This window comes from Macaca fascicularis, chromosome 16, assembly GCF_037993035.2.
Source record: "Macaca fascicularis isolate 582-1 chromosome 16, T2T-MFA8v1.1".
In the NCBI taxonomy this organism is placed as follows: Eukaryota; Metazoa; Chordata; class Mammalia; order Primates; family Cercopithecidae; genus Macaca; species Macaca fascicularis.
Genome location: NC_088390.1, coordinates 16,969,135 through 16,996,468, shown reverse-complemented (window position 1 = coordinate 16,996,468; position 27,334 = coordinate 16,969,135). Strand labels below are relative to the sequence as shown.

At 43.9% G+C, this 27,334-nt stretch overlaps 1 protein-coding gene, 1 long non-coding RNA gene and 1 pseudogene across 2 annotated transcripts in view; all 3 read left to right on the top strand.

The window, feature by feature from the left end:
- Positions 1-4,191, top strand: part of LOC107126499 (TBC1 domain family member 28-like) — a 37,969-nt gene extending 33,778 nt beyond the window's left edge. Inside the window, exons 3-4 of the mRNA XM_045375299.3 lie at positions 2,297-2,379; positions 4,125-4,191. Of these exons, the coding sequence (XP_045231234.1) occupies positions 2,297-2,379; positions 4,125-4,191 (150 nt within the window). The remainder of the gene's footprint in view (positions 1-2,296; positions 2,380-4,124) is intronic.
- A 15,356-nt stretch (positions 4,192-19,547) lies between these two features.
- LOC135967958 (uncharacterized) lies at positions 19,548-23,338 on the top strand. Its single transcript, XR_010582306.2, has 2 exons — positions 19,548-19,700; positions 23,109-23,338. It is a non-coding gene; the product is annotated as an uncharacterized lncRNA (long non-coding RNA).
- LOC135967957 (uncharacterized) lies at positions 19,707-23,102 on the top strand (annotated as a pseudogene).
- Positions 23,339-27,334: the final 3,996 nt, after the last annotated feature.

Genomic DNA, 27,334 nt, shown 5'->3' with positions numbered 1-27,334 from the left:
AAACTCAGCACTTGTGCCCCGGGGTCTCTAATCTGTCTTCTGCCCTAGGATTTATTAATAGTTAAATCTAGTTAAATTACCAGTTTATACAAATGACGTTTAAATAAAATTTGATTTCTGAAACTTCATGCCTTTTTGAACTCCCTAATGTTAGATGGTGTTTTTGAGGCGATCCTGAAAATCTCTGATAGTTGTGTCTTTTGTTGTGGTTGTTTGTGTGACTGAGTTACCACCAAATCAACTGTTATTGGAAACCTTTCAGGTATGGCTTTTAAAAGACCTTGACCTACTCTTGCCTGTTTTCACCCTCCAGTTTATTGTGGAAAGAAGGATCATGTAGTTTTATGTCTCCGGCAGAATGTCTCCGGCAGATCAATCACTTTCCTCCATCCATAGCAGGGAGGAGTCATGGCACCCCAGAGGGTTACTGGGAGGAGGAGGTGAGGTGGTGTATGGAATCCAGCCCTGCCACACAGACCTAGCACGTTACACCCTAGCTGAGTCCCCTGCTAAGGAAGGGGCACACCCTCTGCCCTCAACTGTCAGCCACCCATCCCCCATCTGCATCCCCAGAACTGCCCCAGATTGGGAGGTGTGCGATTGGGGAGGACACATAGATGTTCTGATGCTAGCTACGGGTCCTAGGGTGGGGGCGGTGACAGTGACAAGGATCTGGGTGCATACATGAGTTGGGCAGCCAGGCCTGGCCAGAGCAGTGACACATGCATCCACACATTAGTGCACTCACATACATGTGCACGCTCACCTGCACAAACACGCTGCACACATGCATGTTGAAACTTCAGGGATGGGAGGATGCTGACTCCAGGCCCTGCTTGGGTCTGTAATGGGTGCCATGACTCCACAATGTCACTGGTGCTGCATACCCTCCCGCCTACCTGCCTGCCCTCTCTGTATCTGGAGCTCTTGGAGACAAGACACACAGCGGTGTCTGGTTCTGCATAGAGGAGGTTTTCCTAAGTGAGAGGCACAGCTGGATCAGCAGACTCAGGTGAGTGTGACCTGCTGTGTTCCCTCCCTGCCGACGTGGGACAGTCGCTACCTGGTGGGCAGTGCTGTCCTCTGGGCAGGTGCTGAGGAGGGCCATCCCTGAGCACTCACCAGGTGCCCATTCTGCACTGACTGTGTAGACGGTTGTTTCCTGCATCCTCACAGCAACTCTGTGGGGTGGGTGCTGTCCCCAAATGCACCCATTTGACAAGTGAGCTGTCTAGGGTCAGAGGAGCCGATACTGGCCCAGGGACCCAGATGTGAGCCTGGGATGTGCTCTCAGCCCTGCCCTGTGCAGTGCTGGACTCAAGCCCTGACCTCTGCGGCCTCCCTGCCCTGGATTCCAAATCTCCCTGGGGTTCCAGACTTCAGTGGGGCAGAGCCTGGCCCTGGAAGAGTCACTAAAATGGAGGCCCTATGGGTGGTGGGGAGGCGGGGGTTCTCAGTCCAATTCTGTGCCTTAAGCTGGGAGGAGGTCTCGCCAACTCAGACTTCAGGTGTGGTCACTGATGATCCTTGTGGGACCCACTGGACACATGGGGTCCTGGGGGAGTGCGTCTCCCCCGGCCAGAGTCCGTGAGAACTGGAGTAGAACGGAGCAGTCACCAGATGTCTTGCTTCCTACAGAAAACTGGGCATCTTCATGGAGATTGATCTTATACAGATGTCCAGTCCTGACCCCATCTGCCTCCAGGTGCCCGGAATAGCTCATCGTGAGCCCTTGACACTCGACAGGTGGACGCCGTTTGCCCTGCTGGGGCAGGTGTGTATCCACCTGAGAGCACTTGAGGACAATAGGCCTCTCTTTCCAGGTTGCCCTGTGCTCAAGTCCTCAGGAAGGAGCCCACCCCAGGTGGGATGCAAGGACTCCAGAGACTGAGGAAGGGGTGGGGTCACTGGGTCTGGCCCCCTGTCACCTGGAGGGGGTGGTAGAATAGGGCTCCTCGGGCCGGAGGGTGTCTAGGGGTGTGGCAGGAGTGGTTTGGGTGTTGTCTGGAGCACTCGGGTACAGCAGAGCCATTGGATGACTTGGTCTTGTGGGATGGTGGTGGATGAGGTCATGGATACCCCGCATGTGCATGGGTGAGGGGACATTATTGAAAAGTATGAGCAGGTACAGGTGGGGCCGCTCCCTCAAGAGAGGTGGGGCCTCTCCTCCCTCGCTGTGCCTGGTCAAAGGCTCCTGGGATCCCTAAGATCACAGGGCCGGGACAGGCTGTCCACGCCCTCAGGACCGCAAGCGCCTCACCTTGCCCCCCTCTCCCTGGCCCCCTCTGGGTCACAGGGACACGGAGCTGGGTCAACAGTGGACATGGGGCATGAGCATGTTGACATCTGGAAATTCACTGATCGCCTCGGAATTGTGTGGTGAGTCCTCTGACCCCTGACACATCGGTCTCACCTCAGGGACAGGTTTTGTTTTTAGAAAGATTCTCTGAGGCAGGACATGTCTCCCTGGCTCTGGCCAACCTCCTCTCCAGGGTCAGAACTCCTCCCTGCCTCTCCTGCAGGTCCAGCCCGTGGTCAGGGTTAGGGCAGAGCCTTGAGGCCCATCTAGGGAGCTTGGGAGAGCGGGTGGGACAGACAGGGGCTGGGTCTGACCCCTGAGCTCTCAGCACTTAGGTCTCCACATCAGCAGGAGAAGAGGGGGCAGCCTGTGGGTCTGGCCCTGTCCCCTTGGGGGCTGCCCTGATGAGATCTGGGGGTGGTGGCCACAGGCTAGGGGGCCCCTGGCCATGCCTGAGGGCCATTGTGTAGCAGGTCTCCAAGGGCTCAGGGGACCCAGCTGAGGCATACTGTAGGGAGGGGCATGGGGACATCAATGGCTGTGACCGTGGGAGGCTGGGGAAGAAGAAGGGGAGGGCCTGGCCTTGGCATCTCACAATGAGGCTGGGGAGTAACAGAGCATGCAGCTGAAGGACCCGGGAGTGGTGCTGGGAAGGGATCTGGGCCTGGTAAGGGGAGCCCAGCCTGGAGTCAGCCCCTCAGGACTCACAGGATTGAGAGAGGGAGGAGTCTGGGGAAGAGGGGCGGGGTGAGCCCATGAGACCTGCCACTTCTGGGACGCACCTGAACCAAGCCAGCCCAGGGTGGAGCTGATAGCCTTCGGAGGATGACAGATGGGGTGGGCAGGGAACAGTGGCACACCTGGGACCCCTCAGTGGGGGGACTTGGTCAGTCCCCAAGGCTCTGCGTGGCCCTCCAGAGACTCTGGTTCCGGCTGGCTCAGTCAGCACTGTGCAGGGTAGATGGGGGGGCCGAGTCGGTGCAGATAGGACAGCCAGGCACCCCATGTCCTGGCTGCTGCAGTGGCTGGAAGGAGGCTGAGGGATGAAGGCTGACTGCCCTGAGAGCCAGCTTTGGCTGGAGGCGGGGTGGTGGGGCCATCCCCACTGTTGGCAGGGCTCTTGGTCACCCTTGTCAACCCAGGCTTCTCTCCAGCAGGCTGGGAAGCCCAGTGAGACACCTGGGGGTCTCATGCCTAGGCGCTGACAGGAAGAGGGTCACAGGAAGGCCAGGGTAGCTGGAGAGAGGGTCATGGTCTCTGGGCTGGGCAGGATGGGGGAAGATGGGGAACAGCCAGGGTCAACGGCCAGGCTGCAGGGAGAGGCAGGTGCACACTGGGAGGTCAGACCCTGCAAGGCCTGTGGGGAGTGTCAGGTGCGAAGGGCTCCAGGTGCGTCCTCAGGGCACTGGGCAGCTCTCAGGCCAGGCTCTCTGGACATTGGTGGGTGATGGGGTCACTCCCAAGGCACTGCTGTCAGTCAGGGCTTGGCCACCCACCCTAGGCGGCACCCATCCTGTCTCAGGACTGGACTTTCTCAGCTCCCACAGAGGGTGCCGCCTCCAGCCCAGGAGGGGCATTTCCATTGTGCAGCCTGAGGCCTCTCACAGGCCCCGAGTCGTCCCCGCCAGGCCAGCCTCGCACTCCTTCTTTTCCAGGGTTCTCACGGGGACCATGTGCCCAGCTCCGCAGGGAGGCCTTGCCTTCCTTCCCTGTGCCTTCCTCCGGGCTGAGACTTAGGGTGGATCGGAGGGGCTGGGGCCCTCTCAGGGAGGGAGATGGTTCCTGGCCTGGGCATGTCCTCAGCTCTGTCTGAGTTGCCTTACAGTGAGACGAAGCTGGCTCCTGTCAGTGCCCTGGAGGTGAAGATAAGAGCCTGTGCCTGCTGCATGTGAGGCTGCCCCAGGGATAGGGAATCAGGGCTGGTGGGCAAGGCAGAGGGGGCAGCCTATGGGCCAAAGTTGTGGTGACTGGGAGTGACACTGTCACTGGGAGAAACGGCAGTTCCTGCTCCACCTGAACCCAAGATTCTGTCTCCATGGTGGTTCAATCAAAACCCAAACTAAGAACCACAGTCTTGCTCAGAAGTCACTGCCTTCTTGTTCCAGGACCCCAGCTGAAGGATTGGAAACAACCATAACCCAAGCTTTTTGTGGTCTGAAGATGCTGAGTCTTGCTATCAGGAGTCCAGGCAGCTGATGCCCGTTCTATCAGAGGGTCTCAGTCCCCCAGGGTTTGCCCTTTCCTGGCTCCTTCCAGTTCCTGGAGCCCAGGACCCAGCATCCATGGGCTGCTGCCAGAGGCCAGACACTTCTGCTAACTCCATCCTGGCTCATTTGATAGCAAAGAGATCAGGAAATAAAACCACCGACAAGTGGCTGAAGATGCTTGGAGACTGGCCAAAATATAAGAACAGCAAAAAGTAACATGGGGAGGGAGTGGCCCCATGACTGTTCTCTACAGAGCCAGGAGACAGGCGCCCATGGCCGTGACCTGGCACCGTCTGCCTCTCAGCGGGTTGGTGGCACCCTGTCCTCACCCAGAGGACACCAGGCCTGGTTGCCAGCATTTTGCCCATCCATGCAAGCATCGCCTTTCTAGGAGAAAACCTAATACCAGGACCTGGGCCACCCCTAGCTCAGGGGTAGGGATGTGTCCTGGTGACCCGGAAAAAGGAAAAGGTCCAGGTCAGAGTGCACAACCCTGAGTGCTCCTTCACACTTTCAATTGCCTCTCCCTGGGACCCGAAAAAGGCTGGAGACTTCCAGAGCCCTCAGGCTCTGATCCTCCCTGAGTCGCCCCGTGTCCTGTCTCACTAAAGCGTTTTGTCTGTTTCTGTCTCACAGGGTTTACAGAGGAATTCCCCCCACCGGTGAGGGACTGGGCGTGCTCACTCCTTCTAAACATTGAGGAAGTCAAGGCTAAGAACCCAGGGGGATACAAGATAAGGCCCTCCCATACTCGGCCAGGGCAGGACAAACAGGTCAGGCCATGTCAGGAGCCCAGGACTCCAGCTGGAGGGAACATCGAGCCCGGGTTGGGGGTGGGGGCTGTGGTCAGACGCATATCCTGGGCACAGACGGTGACTCAGGCACCACAGGTGCACTGGGCTCTGCTGACCCTCCCAGGTTTCAGAAACAAGGCAAAAAAGGAGCTTTCTGCAGAAGGAAACCTTCCTCCTTTCCTTCCAGAAGTGCTGATGGAGGGATGACTGCCGTTTGGAGCAGGGAGTCTTTTGTGTGTTCTGAGGCTGCTTCCTTCTCTTGGCCCTGCCCTACAGGTCATGAAGGAGAAGGGCAAGAGGTCCCCACATGATGTTGAGAGCGATATGGAGTCAAGGCACGTGGTGTTTACAGAACGATTCAGTGTCAACGCATTTCGGGGGCGGTAGGGGTCCTAGGGGAGATGGGCAATCCAGAGGGATGGGAGCTTCCCCAGGGCAGAGGCCAGGGCGACCCAGGTGGGCTGACAGAGCCACCAAGGGCTCTTCTGGCCAGGGAGCAGCCAGGATTATGGATTGAGCACCTCCCAGGTTCCCCTGGGCTGGGCTGGGGCATTTGGGGCCAGAACCCAGGTGGCTCCTGAGGAGACGCCAGGCAGCAAACAAAATAATGCAGAATGGTGAAAAGTGCTCTCCATGATCCATGGAGGCTGAGGTGGGCAGATTGCTCGAGGTCAGAAATTTGAGATGAGCCTGGCCAACATGACGAAACCCTGTCCCTACAAAAAATATCAAAATTAGTCTTGCATGGGGGTGTATGCCTGTGGTCCCAGCTACTCAGGAGGCTGATATGGAAATATCAAAGCGACTTGATTCAGGGTTCTGCTAGAAAATATTTAACCAAAATAAAATACCAGTTACCTTCAAGGGGCACACAACACTATTTTCAAAGGTAAACTAAGTTCAGAAACTTTAATATTTCACAATAGACATTTTCCTCAATTTCTAAAACTAGATACAGAATGAAAATGCTCAGTTTTCATATAATCGCTCTAGCCAGTCATAGACCTGTGTTTACAAAAGAAAGGCAACAGTGATCCTCTGTTTCAGCACAAAGAGATCTATATCTGCTGAAAATTCATTGAAAGACTCTTTATATAACTGTATTTGTCCTTCGCTTTCATAGGTCACTGGATTTGGGTTCAGCAGTTTTAAAAAATCTCTCTACCCATGTATGAATCCGGATATGGATGTATCTATCTACATATGTAGATATGTATGAATGTTTGCATGTGTGTGTGTTACCTATCTACCTATGATCTATCTAGTCCCTTGGTTCTCATCTGTGATGCCATGATTCAATCAAAGAAAAGCAATATGGCATCACTGCTGTGACACAGTTACTGAACGTGCAGTATAGCGTAGGATTTGGTCAGCCTTCTCAACCATTTTCTTGTCTACTTGATTTTAGAGTTAGTTCTTACTATCAGGCAGCTGCTAATTAGTTGATATTAAAACCAGCCCTTGTTTAGGCATTTTACTTCAATAATATAGTTTTTATTGTTTAGGCATTTTATAAACTTAACCTTTCTCTTGCTATCTCTCCAGAAAGATGACGAGACTGCATTTATAGTTTTGCAGCTACAGATAATTGTACAAATAACTAAATATGTGGAATCGTTAATGTGTGTCATGCACTGTACTAGGCATATTATATACATAATTTATTTACTCTATATAGCCACAGTATAAACTAGTTACCATTTAATCCACATTTTTCAGATAAGGAAAATGAGGCACAGAGAATTTAAGAAATATATGTAAGTTACACTAGTAGGACATAGCAAAACCCACATTTAAACCCACATTTCTCCGCAAAGAGCTTAAACTCCTAACTTATGTTATACTGATTTGGTACTTATCACTTTTGAGTCTCAGTTTTCTCATCTAGGAAGTATACTACTTCATTTATTCATTAACTCTCAGCTGTTTAATTGTCTACTATGTGCTAGGTTATATGGAGGTGCAGGCACAAGGATTAACCAGGAACAAAACAGACTGTGTATGCTGTCAAGGGCATAACTTTCCAGTGAGAAGAGTCAGAGAGCCAGGAAATAAATGACTATAACATGTCATGTGGTGACAAGAACTTTTATGAAAAATGAAGCAGGCTAGAGAGAAAGTGTTGTATTGGAAGCACTATTTTATACCATATGTGGAAAATTCTGCTAATGAGGTATTTGAATAGCAAGAAGAAGATTCTAGGTAAAAAGTAAGACAAATGTAAGAAGGAGGATGTTCTAGGAAGAACGTGTCCATCAGTGAGACCAGAGCAAAGTGCACAAGGGGAGGATGGTAGACGACAGTTTCAGAGCAATGCCAGGAACTAAATCATGCAGGGCCTTGGGAGACATTGTGGTCAGTTACTGTCCAACCAGGAGACTGAAACTGCACAGTAATTTGAATAAGGAAAATTGAAAAGTAAATAGCTGTTAACTATTTCAGGGAATTATCTCTTAAAGCAGGGGTGTCCAATCTTTTGGCTTTCCTGGGCCACATTGGAAGAATTGTCTCAGGCCACACAAAAAATACATGAACACTAATGATGGCTAATAAGCTAAAACAAAAAAAAGTCACAGAAAAACCTCATAGTGTTTTTTTGTTTGTTTTGAGTTTTTGTTGTTCTTGTTGTTGTTGTTGTTGTTTTTGAGATGGAGTCTTGCCCTGTTGCCAGACTAGAGTGCAGTGGCATCATCTCGACTCACTGCAACCTCTGCTTCCTGGGTTTAAGCGATTCTCCTGCCTCAGCCTCCTGAGTAGCTGGAACTACAGTCACATGCCCAGTTAATTTTTGTCTTTTTAGTAAAGACGAGGTTTCACCATGTTGGCCAGGATGGTTTTGATCTCTTGACCTCGTGATCTGCCCGGCTTGGCCTTCCAAAGTTCTGGGATTACAGGCATGAGCCACTCTACCCAGCCTTGTTTTGTTTTTTGAGACAGAGTCTTACTCTGTCACCCAGGCTGGAGTGTAGTGGCATGAAATCTGCTGACTGCAACCTCTGCCTCCAGACTCAATCGATTCTTGTGCCTCAGCTTCCTGAGTAGGTGGGATTACAGGCATGTGCTGCCACACCTGGCTAATTTTTGTACTTTTAGTAGAGAGAGACGGGTTTTCACCATGTTGGCCAGGCTGGTCTTGAACTCCTGAACTCAGGTGATCTGCCTGCCTCAGCCTCCCAAAGTGCTGCGATTACAGGCGTGAACCACTGGCACCCAGCCAAAAAGCTCATAGTGTTTTAAGAAAGTTTACAAGTTTGTGTTGGGCCTCATTCAAACCAGCCCTGGGTTGTGCATTGGACAAGCTTGTGAAAGGCCAAGCAAACACACACACAAAATAGGGACAGCAAATTCAGGGAGCTGCCACTGCACGCTCCAGGACTTCAGGCAAGCACTGCAGGAAAAAACAAATCTGGAAGAATCTCCCACACACACACCAGAGCTGAGTGCTAGACCTCCTTGGAGAGGGTGAGGATGTGGCCTGCTTGATAGCAGAGAATTTTGCTGAGTTTCTACACTGACGAAACACTGAGAAGCTGCTCCCCTAGGTGCTGCCTGTGACCTGCTCTGTCCCCAGAGAGGTGATTAGCCACTGTTGGCTGCTGTCCCCTACAAGAGCAAGGTAAGAGGAGCACTCAGAACTAGAAAGAGCCTCAACTTTCTCCAGTGTCCCTCTAGCAGATGCTGCAGATGAAGTTTCACACCGTGCCGCAGATAAGGCAACGCCAGCAAGCAGGGTAAAGGGAAGAGGTTTGGAACTGATGGTAATCAGCTCAACAGTGCAAGAAAAATGAGTTTTCTTTTGGAAAACATCACTGATCATTAGAGAAATGCAAATCAAAACCACAATGAGATGCTACTTCACACTAATCAGAATGGCTATTACTAAAAAGTCAAAAAATAACAGATGCTGGCAACGTTGTGGAGGAAAAAGGAACACGTACGCACTGTTGGTGGGAGTGTAAATTAATTCAGCCATCGTGGAAGACAGTGGTGATTCCTCAGAGACCTAAGACAGAAATACCATTCAATGAAGCAATCCCATTACTGGGTATATACCCAAAGGAATATAAATCATTTAATTATAAGACACATGCATGTGTATGTTCTTTCCAGCACTAGTCACAATAGCAAAGACATGAAATCAACCCAAATGCCCATCAATGATAGACTGGATAAAAAAAATGTGGTATATATACATCATGGGGTCCTATGCAGCCATAAAAAAGAACGAGATCATGTCCTTTGCAGGGACATGGATGGAGCTGGAGGCCATTATCCTTAGCAAGCTTATAAGTGTGAGCTAAATGATGAGAATACATGGACACATAGAGGGGAATGACAAACACTGGGGCCTTTCGAAGGGTGGAGAGGTGGGAGGAGGGAGAAGAGCAGGAAAAAAAAAAAAAAAACTAGTGGGTATTAGGCTTAATACCTGGATGATGAAAGAATCTATACAACAAACCCCCATGACACAAGTGTACCTACGTAACAAACCTGCGTATGTACCCTGACCTTAAAAGTTAAATTTTTTTTGAAAAAAGAAAAGATTAGTTCTGCCCTAGTTCACAGAATTTGAGCCAAAGAGCCAAAGGGTGACATTTTAAATGATATTTTTCAAAAATCAGCTAGGTGGCTTCATGGAGAGACAAAAGGAACAATAGAAGGAATAAAAAGCATGTAGAAGGACAGGCTACTAATCGAGACCTGAGATGACAGATGGGTAGGGGTGGCAGAAGTAGACCGGTAAGAGATGCCTGGATTCACAATGTTTTTGTTTGTTTGTTTGTTGTTTTGAGATGGAGTTTCCTCTGTTGCTCAGGCTGGAGAGCAGTGGCGCAATCTCGGTTCACTGCAAGCTCCTCCTCCCGGGTTCACGCCATTCTGCTGCCTCAGCCTCCCCAGTAGCTGCCACTACAGGCGCCCACCACCGCGCCCGGCTAATTTTTTTGTTATTTTTAGTAGAGATGGGGTTTCACTGTGTTAGCCAGGATGGTCTCGATCTCCTGACTTCGTGATCCGCCCGCCTCAGCCCCACAAAGTACTGGGATTACAGGTGTGAGCCACCGCGCCCGGCAGGATTCACAATATGTTTTAAAAGAATCAACAACACTATCTACTGATAAATTGGTTTGGCGTATGAAAGATAGAAAGTAGTTCCAGAGGATTCCAGATTTCTTATTGAAGAATAGAAGTGACATTTACTGGATGGTAAAGACTGAATAAAAGTGAAAACCGGTGAGCTTCTCACTTCAGAAAAAAACTGACAATATCCTATATGTCAGTGATAAAATTTAAAATCTGAATTAAAAAATTTTCAAAAAATTTTTTCCACTACTTGAGCCAGACTGCTGTCAAAACACCTAAAGATCTTTCTGGTTAGGGTGGCCATGATTTAACAAAGCTGTTATTTATTTGACATTGTATAATGAAATGTGTCAACATTTAAAAGATCTGCTTAACTCCGTGAAACAATGTCTAATGGATGATATTATAAAATTGGGCATGGGTAAAAATTATAAGATGGAACAACAGATTTTAGAGTAAAATTAATCTTTTTAAAATCTTAAGAGTTTTAGGAGTTTTCATATTTAAGTTTCCAGATTCCACATTACAGCTAATTTTTAAGAAACTACCCTTTTAAAATTTTCAGTGTAGTATCAAAAGAAGATTGTCCCCCATTACCTGAAAAGGTTATTAAAATACTTCTCCCTTTCCAACTATTTTTCTCTGTGAGACCAGACTTTTTTCATACACTTGTTTAAACTCAATAACATATTTTAACAGATTAAATATGGAGTTAAATATGATAATCCAGCTATAATCTATTAAATCAGATATTAAGGAGCTTAATAAAACTAATATCACTCTTCACATTAATTTCTATTTTGTTCAATTTTTTATGCAAATGTGTTACTTATGTTAACACATAATGAGTTTGTCATCATTGCTTTGAATCAACTCATACACTTCTTTCAAGGTATCACTCAATTTTAATATGGTAAATACCTAAACATATAATGCAGATAAATCAAATTACTTTGTGGCCCCCAATAATTTTTAAGATTTTAAAGAATTCCTGATGCCAAAAATTTTGAAAACTTGTCTTTATTCTTTTGTACTGTAATTTTTATTCCATTTTCAAGACTACATACTTGCTGTACAGATTCAAGTTGACAAAAAATTGAAAACTAACCATAAACTCAATACAGAGACCATTACTAAATTAATAAAACTGTGTATTTATCTCTCTTTTAAAATTTGTGCCATGTTTGACTAGAAGAACCTTACCTACATTATCGATCGTATTTTTTTCCCTTAACCTCTGAATTTGGAAATATCATGCAGAGATGTACGTTTAACAACTCTTTCAAATTTTGTTTATATCGTCAAGGGCTACCAAGGATCACATTTATCCAAAAATGTAAAGAAAGAAATGATAGAAACACAATATTTGTCCCTTGGGAACTATAGGTTTAAGTTCTTAAAGGAAATGTTTAGTTGTTTTAATGTAAATAAGAATTTTCTTTTTTCTGCTAGGAGGTATAGTATTCCACCTTGTGCTACTCATGTTATTTGGCTTCCATGAATTTCAGTCCTTCCCTATTATCGGAGCACATGCATTTCCTAACATCTTTCTGTTTCCACCGCGTCCATCCGCTAAGCTTTCCCTAACTTGTGAAATGACATAATGCCTTGGAAATGAGAACAAAAAACATGGACTCCTCCAAGTCAGCAAGGTGAACCTTCATTCTTAATTTAAATTTTAGACTGTAATCATGTGCAAAAAATATGAATATACTGCTTAAATGAAACAATCATCTATAAATTTAATACCCAGATCAAAATAATCATGAAATAAACATCTATAAATTCAATACCCAGATCAAGTTTCCTAAACAGTCTAGAATTTCCCATCTGCCATTTCGCCCCAATCACAATTTACCCTCAATAGTAGTCGCTGTGCAATCTCCTACCACTTTCTCAGGTGTTTTTTGTCTTGCCTGCTTTTTATTCCCTTTTCTCGGTATTTCTTGCCTTCTTTTGACGAATGTAGATTTTCTTAAACATTCATTTTATTCCCTTTGGTTTGGAATTTATACACTCTTACTCTCTTGTTAGAAATTTACTAGAAATTACAATATATTTGTTGACTTATCAAAATTTAATAGTTATTAATACTTTTACCATTATTCTGGAAAATGCAAGGAAGGACCTTATCCCTTCTTTTTTTTTTTTTTTTTTTTGAGACGGAGCCTCGCTCTGTCACCCAGGCTGGAGTGCAGTGGCCGGATCTCAGCTCACTGCAAGCTCCGCCTCCCGGGTTCACGCCATTCTCCTGCCTCAGCCTCCCGAGTAGCTGGGACTACAGGCGCCTGCCACCTCGCCTGGCTAAGTTTTTGTATTTTTAGTAGAGACGGGGTTTCACTGTGTTAGCCAGGATGGTCTCGATCTCCTGACCTCGTGATCCGCCCGTCTCGGCCTCCCAAAGTGCTGGGATTACAGGCTTGAGCCACCGCGCCCGGCCTTTTTTTTTTTTTTTTAAACAGTCTTACTGTGTCACCCAGGCTGGAGTGCAAGTGGCTTGATCTTGGCTCACTGCAACCTCTGCCTCCTGGGTTCAAGTGATTCTCCTGCCTCAGCCTCCCAAGCAGCTGGGACTAGAGGCACCCACCACCATGCCCAACTAATTTTTGTATTTTTAGTAGAGACGGGCTTTCACTATGTTGGCCAGGCTGGTGTTGAATTCCTGACCTCATGATCTGCCCACCTCGGCCTCCCAAAGTGCTGGGATTGCAGGCATGAGTCACCGTGCCCAGCCCTGTTATCCCTTCTCACATGTACTTGTACTTGTGTGTGAATTGGGTCTGTGCTGTGTATTTAATATCCCCAAGGCGTTGCTGTTTTAGTCCATTTGTGTATTGTCAAGATATCTGCCACTTCTGCTGCTCTCCATTCATCCCTGAACCCTTGAAAACATTTATTGTGATCATTTCGCTTTTTCTTCTTTCTCAATAAACACGCTTTAGAATTTCATTTAGGGTCTATCTGCTGATAAAAAAAAAAATTATGTCAGTTTTTACGCATCTGAACATGTTTTAATGTTATCTTTGTTTTTAAAAGATACTTTTGTTGTGTAGGGAATTTTTTGACTAGCGATTAGTATCTTACATCACAGTGAAGCTCTACTAATTTCTACTTGTTTCTTGGTTTTCTGCAGCTTCATTACCAGGAGTTTGTCTTTCTGAAATTGCAGGTTATTACATTTCATTAACTTTAGAAAATTCTCAGCAATTGGGTCTTTAAATATTTTTCTGTCCCATTCTTATTTTCCTTTCTTTTCTTCAGTGTATATTAGATTATTAACTATCCTCAGTGACTCTTAAACTCTTGTATCCATATCTTTATGAATGTATGTATAAACATGCATATTTTTCTGGTTAGTTTCTTACGATATCAATTATAATCCACTGCTTCTTTACTCACCTGTCTCATTTGCTGTTAAACTCATCTATTGAGAGTCACCTTTTTTTCTTCCTCACATTTTTTAGTCTTAGAATTTTTTTGTTTTCTTACCCTAATCTGTCACTTTTATAGTTTCCACTTTCTTCTTGAAATTTCCAAGCTTGACCTCATGTCTTTGAATATAGTAATTCTAGTTGCTTTGACACATTTTTTTTTCCCTTGGCATCTGTTTATTCCTTCTCACAGTGTCTTTTTTCTTCATTGACCCTCATATCTTTGAGCAAATGTACAAAATATAGTGGGTGAACAACTGGTTTTGGCTGTCTTTAGAGGCCCAGATAATGTTTTCTTTCTCAAATGATTGCTATTGGCTCATGCCAGAAGGATAAGGACAGTCAAGTCCTGAATTACTTTCATAAAAATTTGGAGTTGGAACCTTTTTGGGGCACTCAGGTGGAGAGCAGCCAGCCTGCTGTGGTGACTGGGTGAATTCTAGTTCCTTCTCACTGCTTTAATGCACCAGCAGCCTTTAATATCCATGACCAAACCCAGGGCCTCTGCAAGACTAGCAGAGGTTTAACACAATCTGGTAGATATCCCATCTGAAGTAACAAATGGCTCCAGGGCAAAACAGCTTTTATTTCTCTAGATGCTGTTTCTCTCCAAATCTCAGCCTGACAATTCTCGGCTGTGCATTAATTTAGTGTTTAAAAAAATTAAATTATTACCTCCGATATTTATTTATTTATTTATTTATTTGTTTATTTATTTTTTTGTGATGGAGTCTTGCTGTCACCCAGGCTGGAGTGCAGTGGCACAATCTCGGCTCACTGCAACCTCCGCCTCCGAGAATCAAGGGATTCTCCTGCCTCAGCTTCCTGAGTAGCTGTGACTGCAGGAGCATGCCACTACTAATTTTTGTATTTTTAGTAGAGACGGGGTTTCGTCATATTAGCCAGGCTGGTCTCGACCTCCTGACCTCAGTGATCCACCCGCCTCGGCCTCCCAAAGTGCTGGAACTATAGACGTGAGCCACCGTGCCTGGACCTGATTTGTTTTAAAATGTTATTTTACATACAAAAACTAATTTAAATTATTCTAGGGTACCTAGTCTGTCTTTATCAGAAGCCTAAGTCTGACATTTATTCATCATAAAAGACGATATTTGAAATTTTCTTTCACTTGTGATCTGTTTTGTTGTTGACCTCACAAAGTTATCTTACAAAAATGTTCTTAATTATGTCTGATAATATTGTTTTGACAAATAATTTTTTCTTTGTGCCATTCTTGAAACTTTTATGTTGTAAATGGTTAGATGAAAAGAAGAACTATTTTAAACTGGTGTTACAAAGCAGTGCTTACTAAGGACCTATGTGTTAAAAGAAAAATGGCAGTATTTGTCAAAATGTCTATGCAAGCACCTAATTTGAATGTATGCTATACTGCAAATAAAATGTTTCTATTTATAAATGTCTTATTTTTTGTCGCAGCATAGAATGGAGTAGAGAAGGAATAAAGAAATCTGTAACCGGTGTCATCAATCAGTTGTAAACCCCAGCCTCCAAATTATGTTATTAATCATTGGTACTGAGAGTTCACAGTGAAATAGAACAATCAGAAAACATGGGCAAATAAAATTGTTAAAAATTCATCTCTATGATGTGCCATGTTCTGAATGGGCAGTTTCTGAGTGTCCGGGCGATCTGTACAAGAAAGAGTTGTTATTTGGTCAAGGACACATGCATTTTTCAGTCTAGAAGAATGTCATCATTTTCTTGAAGTAATTGCAGTGTTCCCACTCTGTATCAAACAGCAAATACCTCTGATTCCTAAGTCAACAGCATAGTTACTACTTTATTTTTTTCCAAGTGAATAAAATGAAAAATAAATTGTTATGTCACAGTCCCAAAAAACTACTGGTATATGGAATAGTTAAGATGATAGAACATGATTTTACAACTCCAAACTGAAAATATCTATCCAAGCAGTTGCATCCCTGAAAAAGTATTATATTGTCTGGCAAAAGACTCTCTCTCAGGATAGGAAGTTTTTCTAGATTTTTCTAGAAATAGTGACAGGGATTAAATTTTATGTGGCCCCAAGAAAAGGAATCAGAATTGAGTATTGTCAATGATTGCTTATGGGCTTGAGAATTAAGAAGAAAAGGACCCCTCCCCACAGGTACTAACAGTTACATAACCGCAGGTGCCATGGAACTAATTTGACATATTGAAATAATTTTCTATAATCATTCAGATTTGTTTACAACAAATCAAATTATAGCTATCAAATTCATACTTATGTAAGTTACAAGTCAAATATTTTAAAGTACATTCAAACTCTTTGAAGATTTATCTTAACAATGACAAAGCAATTGACTGGGAAGTAGTATTGTTAACCATTCAATTGACTATTTGACCTAAGAATACTGTATGGACATATATTTAACTTATATTGAAACAAATAAACATGTTTGTTTATACCATATAGTTATAGTTTTGATTTTTTAAATAATTCAACCAAAACCATCAATCCTGAAGTATCAAACTCCAGTGACTTCAGCAATTCTACTTTTGAATTCAGTGATTTGGTAACAAATGTAAGTAAAATAGTAATTTTGGCCAGGCACGGAGGCTCACATCTATAATCCCAGCACTTTGGGAGGCCGAGGTGGGCAGATCACAAGGTCAGGAGATCGAGACCACGGTGAAACCCTGTCTCTACTAAAAATAAAAAAAATAAGCCGGGTGCGGTGGCGGGCGCCTGTAGTCCCAGCAAGTCTGGAGGCTGAGGCAGGAGAATGGCATGAACCCAGAAGGCGGAGTTTGCAGTGAGCCGAGATCGTGCCACTGCACTCCAGCCTGGGCAACAGAGACTCTTGTCTCAAAATAATAATAATAATAATAATAATTTCATGCTAACCCTCTCCATTTATTTCAGAATCAGAACATTTCACCTTTGATTATTAAGCAATGTTCTCAGTATCATCTAATATTTATGTTCTTTGCAAATGCAAGCACTGAACACTGATGTTTTAAACAACATCTTGTTTTTAAAAGTCATGTATCTTTCATGCATCTGTAACCATCTGATCAATGATCAGAAAACGGGAAAGTGAGTAGCACTGGGATTCTCTCAGAGAGGCACATTTAATTGGCTGGGCCCCTTTGAATTTCCATCTAGAATCTTCTGAGATTAATGTACAAGTGATCACTCTGCATAAAAGCAGCTTAAAATACTGGACATAGCTTCAGTATCAGAACACTTTTCAACTATAGTGTGACGTGCACAATTGCTTTGTATTTCTTGAATATTTTCTCTCTTCCACTTGGTTAAGAATTGAGCAGATTGTGCTTTTCTGGAGAAACAAAAAAAGATGTTGGAAACCAAGTTTTATTTAACAAAATTAAGTGATTTAAGCAGAGATAGATTTTGAACTTAATTCTACAGTACATGTTTCACAACAAATTTCCTTGTATTCATGGTAGGCCATTTCACACACAGAGCAAGTTTGAGCATCGCAGAACACAGCTAATTTTGCTAACGTATCACAATTACAGAAATACCTGTGCTAAATAACTTGGTCCTATTTTCATGAAACGAACAGTGTTCAATAACCCTCAAAATATTTTATTTCATGCTGATTCAGATTTTTTCTAACCATTTTTTTCTTTGATGCTGCTTCCACAATAACATAGAATGCTTTTAAAAAGACAAATGTAGTTTGTTTTCATGTATCTTTTTCAGATACTCTCCTTAAGAAAGCACGGTGACTTGCAGTTATTACCATGCGTGTTCTTTTTTTTTTTTTTGGCTAAAGGATATAATTTGTTGTAAAAAGCCAATCCGAACACTGTCCTATGTATATACAGGTGGCCATGCTGTTAGATTTGCACATAGACTGTCAGTGACTGAGAATGACTCAAATTGCAACCTCCTGTTTTTTTTTTTTTTTTTTTTTTGAGACGGAGTCTCGCTCTGTCACCCAGGCTGGAGTGCAGTGGCCGGATCTCAGCTCACTGCAAGCTCCGCCTCCCGGGTTTACGCCATTCTCCTGCCTCAGCCTCCCGAGTAGCTGGGACTGCAGGCGCCCGCCACCTCGCCCGGCTAGTTTTTTGTATTTTTTAGTAGAGACGGGGTTTCACGGGGTTAGCCAGGATGGTCTCGATCTCCTGACCTCGTGATCCGCCCGTCTCGGCCGCAACCTCCTGTTTTAATGTTGCAAAGGTTGCCTATGCCTGATGGTGTGTTAAATATCCAAAGCTTGCAAGGTGGGAACTAAGGATGGACCTTTTCATTGGGTGGTGGTGCAGTTGTGCTTCCAGAATCTTTATCCACTTTACTTCATAGTACAATAAGATGAAACAAAACACAAACTGCCTGATTTCCAAGAGCTTATTTAAAACCAAAACCATGTAAGACTTAGTAATTCAATTTATTAGTTAGTATAGTACACATTAGATATGGATGACATATCTGCAGTAAGTCATTTAAATCTAGTAAATATCCAGATGATAACATCTGTTTAAGAGCAGCATTGATAGTTATATACGAGGTGGTCATGTTAGTGTTCCACAACAAATTAAAGAGATGAAGTCCATGAAATTATCTATGCTACTCTATATTACAGATGGGAAAAGCTTGGGTAATATTCAATGCGGATACTCACTTGTGTTCCTGACTCATAGGCGGTGCTCAGATACATTTAACCCACTGTCTGACAGTATGAATGAACGTGTGCTGTAAGTGAACCCCTTTTGGGCATAAGGTTATTTTCTGTATGAGTACATTAAATCATTTTGTTTTCCAAGTAAAAATGAAGCCTTCAATTTGATCGAATAAAATACAAGACGTGCACCACCACGCCCGGCTAATTTTTTGTTTATTTTTCTACAGGCAGGGTTTCACCATGTTGCCCATGCTGTCTGGGATTCCTGAGTTCAAGCCATCCACCCACCTTGGCCTCCCAAAGTGCTGGTATTACGGGTGCGAGTCACTGCAACTGTCCTAAAATACAGATTTTGCTTAATTTCTGCACTTGATGTTCTGGTACAGACATTTGCTTGGAAATACAATATAGTTAGCTAAAGCCTTTTCATGGGGAAATAAGATCAGTATTCCAGGATTTTAAACTAGAATACAAAAGAAGAAAATATTTTTTAAAAATGTAGGGTAATATAAAATGTATTTATACCTTTACATTTAACTGCTTATTTTACAAGCAGTAATAGTTATCACTAACCAATTAGTTTATGTCAAGTTCACCTGTGTTAATACACACAAACTTCTATGAAGTTCTGTAATGACAAATAAAAAAGCACCATTTAGGTTTAATATGTATTTTATATAGGCATAACGCAACATTACAGGATTGCATTTACAAATTCTCTTGACTCTAAGCATGAAGTTATGTTTTGACTAAGGCAATTTGTTTTTGGGTTTTTTATATTAAGGAAACCTAAATTTGTATGAATGAATTAATTGAATTAATTACATTTTCTTACAGGCTTATCAGTTTACCCCATCTTTGTTAAAATAACATGCACTGCCCTACAAAATGAATGCCTTATTCACAATCATGTTTCTGCCACATTCTTAAAGATTTGGGGAAACAAATGCAATCTAAAATCAGAGACTCCATGTTCAATGCCAAAGGTACACACCTCTATTTTTTTCCCCAACGAGCCCCTTGGAAAAGTCTTTGAATTACATATTAAAGTGCGCTTCAAGGAAATGTGATCTTTTCGTTTATAGCTGGTGAACAGCATGCAATTTGATAGCACCGTCACTAACAATCAGAGACTGCTCTGGATCTAAGTACTAAAAATGACCCACACTGCAATCGCAAAATACTTGGAAGTGGGAATTTATTGAACAAAGTTAGGCCGGGACTCTAAAGCAACACTTCATTCTTTAGCTCCAAGACGACGACGTTTAAACGTTAGTATCACTATTGTTTCTTTTTCCCCCAAACTCTTCTCCCACACTGCCTTCTCCTCCCCCACCACCTTCTCCCACCGTCTTTCCCCGCTTCCCTTCTCCCTCCCCTCTTCTCCCAGCACTGTCTTCTCTCTCAGCCCGTCTTTCTGCCTTTTTCTTCCCCTCTCCCCACCTCGTTCCGTGCTTCATCCTCTTCTCCCACCGATCTTTTTCCCCTCTCCGTCTCTTTCCCCAACGTCGTCTTCGCCACTTTCCCCTCCCTTCTTCTTCCCCCCAGCCTGTCCTCTTCCCTTCTCCCTCCCCACCCTTTTCTTCCCCTGTCCCTCTCCCCTTTCCAACCGTCTTCTTCCCCACCTTCTGCCCTTTCCCTCCCCTCTCCTTCCCGACCCTTCTCCTTTCCCACCCCTCCCTTCCCCAACGTCTTCTTGCCACCTTTTTCTCCCCTCTCCCTCTCCTCAACGTCTTCTCTCCTCCTTTTTCCCCACCGCGGTCTTTCCGCATCCTCTACTGCCCTCTCCCCACCGTCTTCTTCCCGCACCTTCTTCTCCCCTGCAGTTTTTTTTCTCTTCCCCACCGTTTTCTTCCCCTCAGTCTCGCCGCCTCCTCGCAGCACCGGTTCCTGTGGCGGCAGCTTTTCCTCCCCGTCTCCCTCTCCCCACGGCCTCCCCCACCCTCCTCTCCACCCGCTCGCTTCCCCTCTCCACCTTCCCGCCTATTCCCGCAGCAGCGTCTTCCCGCCGCTCCCTCTTCTCCCCTCCCCCTCCCCCTCCTCACCGTCTTCTCCCGGCCTATTACTGCAACCGTTTTCTTCCTCACCCCGCACCGTTTTCTTCCCATGTTTTCCCACCTCTTCGCAGCCGCGTCTGTCTGCCGCAGTCTCTTCCCACCCTCTTCTCCTCTCCCCAGCGTCTTCTTTCCCAGCCTCTTAATCTCCACCGTCGTCTTCCGCCTCCATCTCCCCACCTTCTCGCAGCAGCGTCTTCCTGCCGCGCTTTTCTCTCCCGCCCCATCTTCTCTCTTCCTCTCCCCACTGTCTTCTCCCCACGCCGTCTTCTCCCTTCCCCGTCTTCTCCCCGCGCCTTTCCCACAACCGTTTTCTACCCACCCGTTTTCTTCCCCCACACCGTTTTCTTCCCGTGTCCTCCCACCATGTCGCAGCAACGTCTGTCACAATCTTCTTCCCACTCTCTTCTCTCCCTCTCGCCATCGTCTTCTTTCCCAGCCTTACTCTCCGCCGTTTTCTTCCCCTCCCCACCATTTTCTTCCCGTTTCCGTCTCCCCACTTTCTCTCAGCAGCGACTTCCTGCCGCGCTTTTCTCTCCCCGCACCCTCTTCTCCCCTCTTCCTCTCCCCACCGTTTTCTCCCCCGTTCGTCTTCTCGCCCACTCCCTTCCCCGCGCTCTCCCGTTGCCGTTCACTTAGAAACCCTCCACGCATGCGCGCGCCTGTGTTCCTGGGCCCGGTGTGCCTCTGCGCCCAGGTAGACCCGTGAGCTGGGCCCCTGAGTTCCGCCCCAGCACCCTGCTGGAGACCCCGGAGAGTCGCTGCCTGTGCCACCGCGGCTGCCGCCGCCCCCGCCGCTACCTCAGAACTGAACAGTGTTGGCTGCGGGCGGAAGACAGTGGGGCCCAGAAGACTGCGGGGAGAGGGGGAGGAGGGGACGGAGAGGGTGGGAAAGACCTTGGAAAGTGGGAGCGGGGAGGAGGGGAAAGAAGACAGTGGGGAGAAAGTGCAGGGAGAAGACAGGGTGGTAGAGAAGACAGTGGAAGAAAACGGTGAGAAGAGGGAGAAAGGGTGGGAAAGAAGACGGTGAGGACAAGGCCGGGCGCGGTGGCTCACGCCTGTAATCCCAGCACTTTGGGAGGCTGAGGCGGGCAGATCACAAGGTCAAGAGTTCGAGACCTGCCTGGCCAACATGTTGAAACCCCGTCTCTACTAAAAATACAAAAATTAGCCAGGCATGAGGGCATGCACCTGTAGTCCCAGCTACTCCAGAGGTTGAGGCAGGAGAATCGCTTGAACCCGGGAGGCGGAGGTTGCAGTGAGCTGAGACTGCACCATTGCACTCCAGCCTGGATGACAGAGGAGACTCCATCTCAGAAAAAAAAAAAAAAAAAACTACAATGGGGAGAGGGCGAGGGGAAGAAGATAGTGGGAAAGAAGACCACCGAGACAGGGAGAAGATGTGGGGAGAGCTCTATTGTTTCACTGAACATTCCTCAGTTAAAGTTAAAATGTTCTCATAAGTTACGTATTTACAACTTTTGCTCTTCTAGTTGGTATATTTTTTCTTCCTCCATCTCCTTTTTAACACCAAGTTGTAACTCCAACGACCTTCTTTTTATTTTCCAATGTTTTTCTTCTAAGACCATTCCTAACGCTAACACTTAATGTTGCAAAGCTCTGAATCCTATTTCCTGTCATCTCTTCATGCTTTCCCATTGAGCTATCAGGAGATTTTCATCCCATTATTTTGTTTACACTAGTAACATTTCAGCTTGGCTAGACCTGTTTTCTACTTAATTTTTTTCAACTTCAAACTTGACAAACCCAAATGTACTCCTGTTTTTTGTTTTTGTTTTGAGAGGGAGTCTCCCTCTGTCGCCCAGGCTGGAGTTCAGTAGGCTCACTGCAAGCTCCACCTCCCAGGTTCATGCCATTCTCCTGCTTCAGCCTCCCCGAGTAGCTGGGACTAAAGGAGCCTGCCACCACGCCTGGCTAATTTATATTTTTTTAGTAGAGACGGGGTTTCACTGTGTTAGCCAGGATGGTCTCGATCTCCTGACCTCGTGATTCGCCTGCCTCGGCCTCCCAAAGTGCTGGGATTATAGGCGTGACCAAATGTGCTCCTTTACCAATTGTTTCTGTCCCAGGAATTGGTTTCTTGTTGCACTGTGATATATATGAAGCCATATGCCTTTTTCAGCTCATTATCCCCAAAATGTTTTTGTACATTATTGACAAAATAGACACCTAATAAATATTTCTCAATTTTTATTGTTTTTCCTTGCCACAAAACAGCAACCACTTTTTTTTTTTTTTAGTATGATGTACATGCCCTTCTATCATTCTGCCCTGAACTGTTTATCAAATCTTATTTCTTCCCACTCCCCCATTTGTTTCCCACGCTGTGGCCATTCAGAACTACTTAGAGCTCTGTCAACTCTCCATGTTACTTTATAATAACACTAATGAAAAGGGACTTTATAGCAGAGGCAGAACTCATTATTTTCTAAAAAATACATGCATATCTCCCATGTTGGATAGTGTCCCACAGAAAGTCATATCCACCTGGAACTCAAGAATGTTGAGCTATTTGGAAAAAGTGTCTCTGCAGATAACACTTGGTGAAGATGAGGTCACAATGCATTAGGGTGGCCTGTAAAGCCAATGGCTGTGTCCTTACAGGAAGGTGGTGGGAACATACAGAGACCTACAGTGAAGATGGCCATGAGACAAGGGAGGCAGAGTCTGGAGTTACACTGCCTACGGCCACGGAATGCCAAGGAGAGCTGGAAACCACCAGAAGCTAAGAAGGAGATTTTACCTGAAAGCCTCCCAAAGAAATCAATCATACTCACACCTCCCGTTTGAATTTCTGGCCTTGTGAACTGTGAAAAAATAAATTTCTATCGTCTTAAGTCCCACGGTTTATGGTCATTTGTTCTGTTCCTGGCCTTAGGAAACTAACACAGCAGGCTAAGGGAAAAGAAGAAAATTCTGCATAAAATGTCATTTTACTTTTTAAAGTAACTACTATTGACAGTAAATGAGTATTCTTCCAAGATTCATATGCAGAACGTACATGCAGCGCAGAACATTTTTGGAGACCTATGGCACAAGTGATATGATCAATAAAATCTAAATATTAACCTACCAAAAGAATTATTTTTTCTTTTGCAGTATTTAAAGGTAATAAGCAGAGGTCATGAGCCCTATAAAAATCCATTCATTTGTTGTTACTTGATACTTATGATCCACTGACATATTTAGGTTTTTAATTCTTTGTACAGATTATCGTTTGTCTTGCTACACAACAAATTTTTTATCATATATCTAAGTTTTCTTTTTTTTTTTTGAGACGGAGTCTTGCTCTCCCCAGGCTGGAGTGCAGTGGCACAATCTCAGCTCACTGCAAGCTCCGCCTCCCGGGTTCATGCCATTCTCTTGCCTCAGCCTCCGGAGTAGCTGGGACTACAGGAGCCTGCCACCACGCCCCGCTAATTTTTTTTTGTATTTTTTGGCAGAGACGGGGTTTCACCGTGTTAGCCAGGGTGGTCTCGATCTCCTGACCTTGTGATCTGCCCGCCTTAGCTTCCTAAAGTGCTGGGATTACAGGTGTGAGCCACTGCGCCCGGCCAACAGCTGCTTGTAGTTAATAAAAACATAATTCCATTTTCCTTTTATGTATAGATTATAAGTAAAATCGGCATTTAAAAAGAAAAATCTGTTCCACAATTTCTATTGGTATTGTATGTAGTATAACATATAATTTGTCTTATTTTTCCTTCACTCATTGACAGCTTAAGTAAATTTTTTAAACCAAGAAACTCCTTTCACATACCAGGCCCAGTGACTGGAATTGAGTATTCAGTATTGAACAGAGCAAACAAGTTTCTTTTTTTTTTTTTTTTTGAGACGGAGTCTCGCTCTGTCGCCCAGGCTGGAGTGCAGTGGCCGGATCTCAGCTCACTTGCAAGCTCCGCCTCCCGGGTCTACGCCATACTCCTGCCTCAGCCTCCCCAGTAGCTGGGACTACAGGCGCCCGCCACCTCGCCTGGCTAGCTTTTTGTATTTTTTCAGTAGAGACGGGGTTTCACCGTGTTAGCCAGGCTAGTCTCGATCTACTGACCTCGTGATCCGCCCGTCTCGGCCTCCCAAAGTGCTGGGATTACAGGCTTGAGCCACCGCGCCCGGCCAAGTTTCTTATTAAGCTCATATTCTATGTTATAAACATTTTTCCAGTGAAATTACTGCAATGTTTACAAGCAATATTGAATTGTGTTCTTATAATCACCTATCTCCATTTATTGTTGAGAATGAAGAAAATTGTAGAGCACATAATTCACTGCAATGATTTTTTTTTTTTTTTAGACAGAGTTTCACTCTTGCTGCCCAGGCTAGAGTATAGTGTCACCATCTCGGCTCACTGCAACCTCCGCCTCCTAGATTCAGGCAATTCTTCTGCCTCAGCCTCCTGAGTAGCTGGAATTACAGGCATGTGCCACCACGCCTGGCTAATGTTTTGTTTAGTAGAGAAGGGGTTTCACCAGGTTATCCAGGCCACTCTCGAACTCCTGACTTCAGATGATCCACCCGCCTCAGCCTCCCAAAGTGCTGGCATTACAGGCATGAGCCACTGCACTCAGCACAATGCTTATGGTGGTTTTAAAGTGACCTGAGTGAATATAGTGCTTATAGCAATTCCTCATCTGCCATTCATTTCATCTAGTAATCTGCTCTAACTGCATTATTTCTTTTTATTAAATGTCTTCGGATAAAAAAAGATATTTTGTACTTATACTCAAGCTTCAAATACAGTATCATTCTCCATAAAATACTAAATGTATGTAAAGCTTATATAAAATTTAAAGAATAATTGTGACACTAAAGTAATCCAGAGAATATGTAAAGGTATTTTTGAAGTCCGAAAAATAGAATCAGAAAATGGAATACATGAAGAATTAAAAGGAAAATGAGAAGCTGAGAACAACTTTAAAAATAGGACATTTATAGCAATGAGTTATTTTGATGCATGACAGAAATTATCAGTTAATTATAAAGATGTCACAGACAGTAAAATATAAATGAAAAATAAGCAATTACTTGTATACCACTAAATAACAAAGGAAGCTTGCCAGATAGGAATGCCAAATGTATAGGAAATGAAATCAAAACTAAAATGTGGTCTTGTAGGAATGAATATTATCTAGAAATCAAAAGACAAGGTAAAAAACCATACGATAAAATTACAGAAGAAGGTGAAACATTTGAGAAAGACAAGCATTAACCTAATTAAAAGACAAATGAATAGTCTATCATATTTTGGTCATGTTTTCATAAGTTATTTATGATGAAATATTATGAGTTTCTCCTGAAAAGGACCAGAGTTATGTTTTGATCCCTTGCATAGTTTGTATGACATCAGGAATGTAGCAGAGTATTGGAAAAAAAAAAAAAAAAAAAAACATGTTTACTTGAATTGAAAAAATGAACCACAGATATTTCAGGGAAGTGGCATGGAAAGTGAATGAATGGTCTGCATAAAGCCAGAGTCATATAACGAAGAAACAAAACTGTCTTGTTGCCAACTGGGTTAGATATAGAAATCACAAGTAGAGAAGTTTAACATGGCAATATTAAGCCTACTTTGAACATTGTGGAGCGATTGGCACATAGTAAGTTATTGAAAAATTTTTATTTATAGCCATTCACAAAGGAGTCAAAGCAAAATACATCATTTATATATTTTACATATTTATGTATTCAGTGGCCTTTACCATAAAGCATTGAAATAAAAACAGTAACAATAAATTATCTTAATTATTTGATGAGCTATTTATATGAAATATTTATAAAAGGATAATAGTAGAAAAATAGAATTGATATTCTTCTAAAACTCAAACACTGAGGATGATAATCTGGTGATTAAAATAAATAATAACCATGGCTACTATATTTTTAAAAAGAAATTAACCAATATCTAGAACGTGGAGAAATTGAAACCCCTGTACACTGTTGGAAGAGATTTAAAGTGGTGCAGATTCTATGCAAAACAGTATGTCAGTTCCTCAAAACTTAAAAGCAGAATTACTGTATAATCCAGCAATTCCACTTCTGGATACATACTAAGTAAAACTGAAAATAGGGTCTAAAACAAATAGTTCTATACCCATGTTCGAAGCAGCATTGTTCACAACAGCCAAAAAGTAGAAGCAACCTAAGTGTCCATCAGTGAATGACTGTATAAGCAAAATGTGATACATGTTTTGGCGCACAGTAAAATATTATTCATCCCCAAAATGGAAGGAATTCTGATGTATGCTATAGCATGGATGAAACTTGACTACATTATGCTAAGTGAAAGAAGCCATTTACAAAAAGCAAATACTGTATAATTTTATTTATATGTATTATCTCGAGTGGGCAAACTCCTAGAAATAGAAAATAGAATGAAAGTTACTAGGGGGTGGGGGAGGAGAAATTGAGAGTTGTTTAATGGGTATACAGTTTCATTTTTGCAAGATGAAAAAGTTGTGGAAATTGGATTTACAATAATGTGAATATACCAAATACTGAACTGTGTACTTAAAAATGGTTAAGAGGGTAAAAATAGTATGTTCATTTGTGATAATTAAATCAATTTAACAATAAAACAAACGAATCAATAAATCTCTCTACATATTAATTCATTGTGGAGCTACTCAAATATAAATTGTTATTCTTACGGGACCCAAAACCAGGTAAAATGGATTATATATACATATAAGTGTTATATATACATATCATTGTAAGTTTTGTACTGTCACAACAGTCAATGTGTGAGTCAGGCTTACATCACGTCTTTGTGTGATTCTAGATCTTCTATGCTCTGTATCAGTGCTTTTGTTGTGGACCTTTTCTTTTGTGGTTTT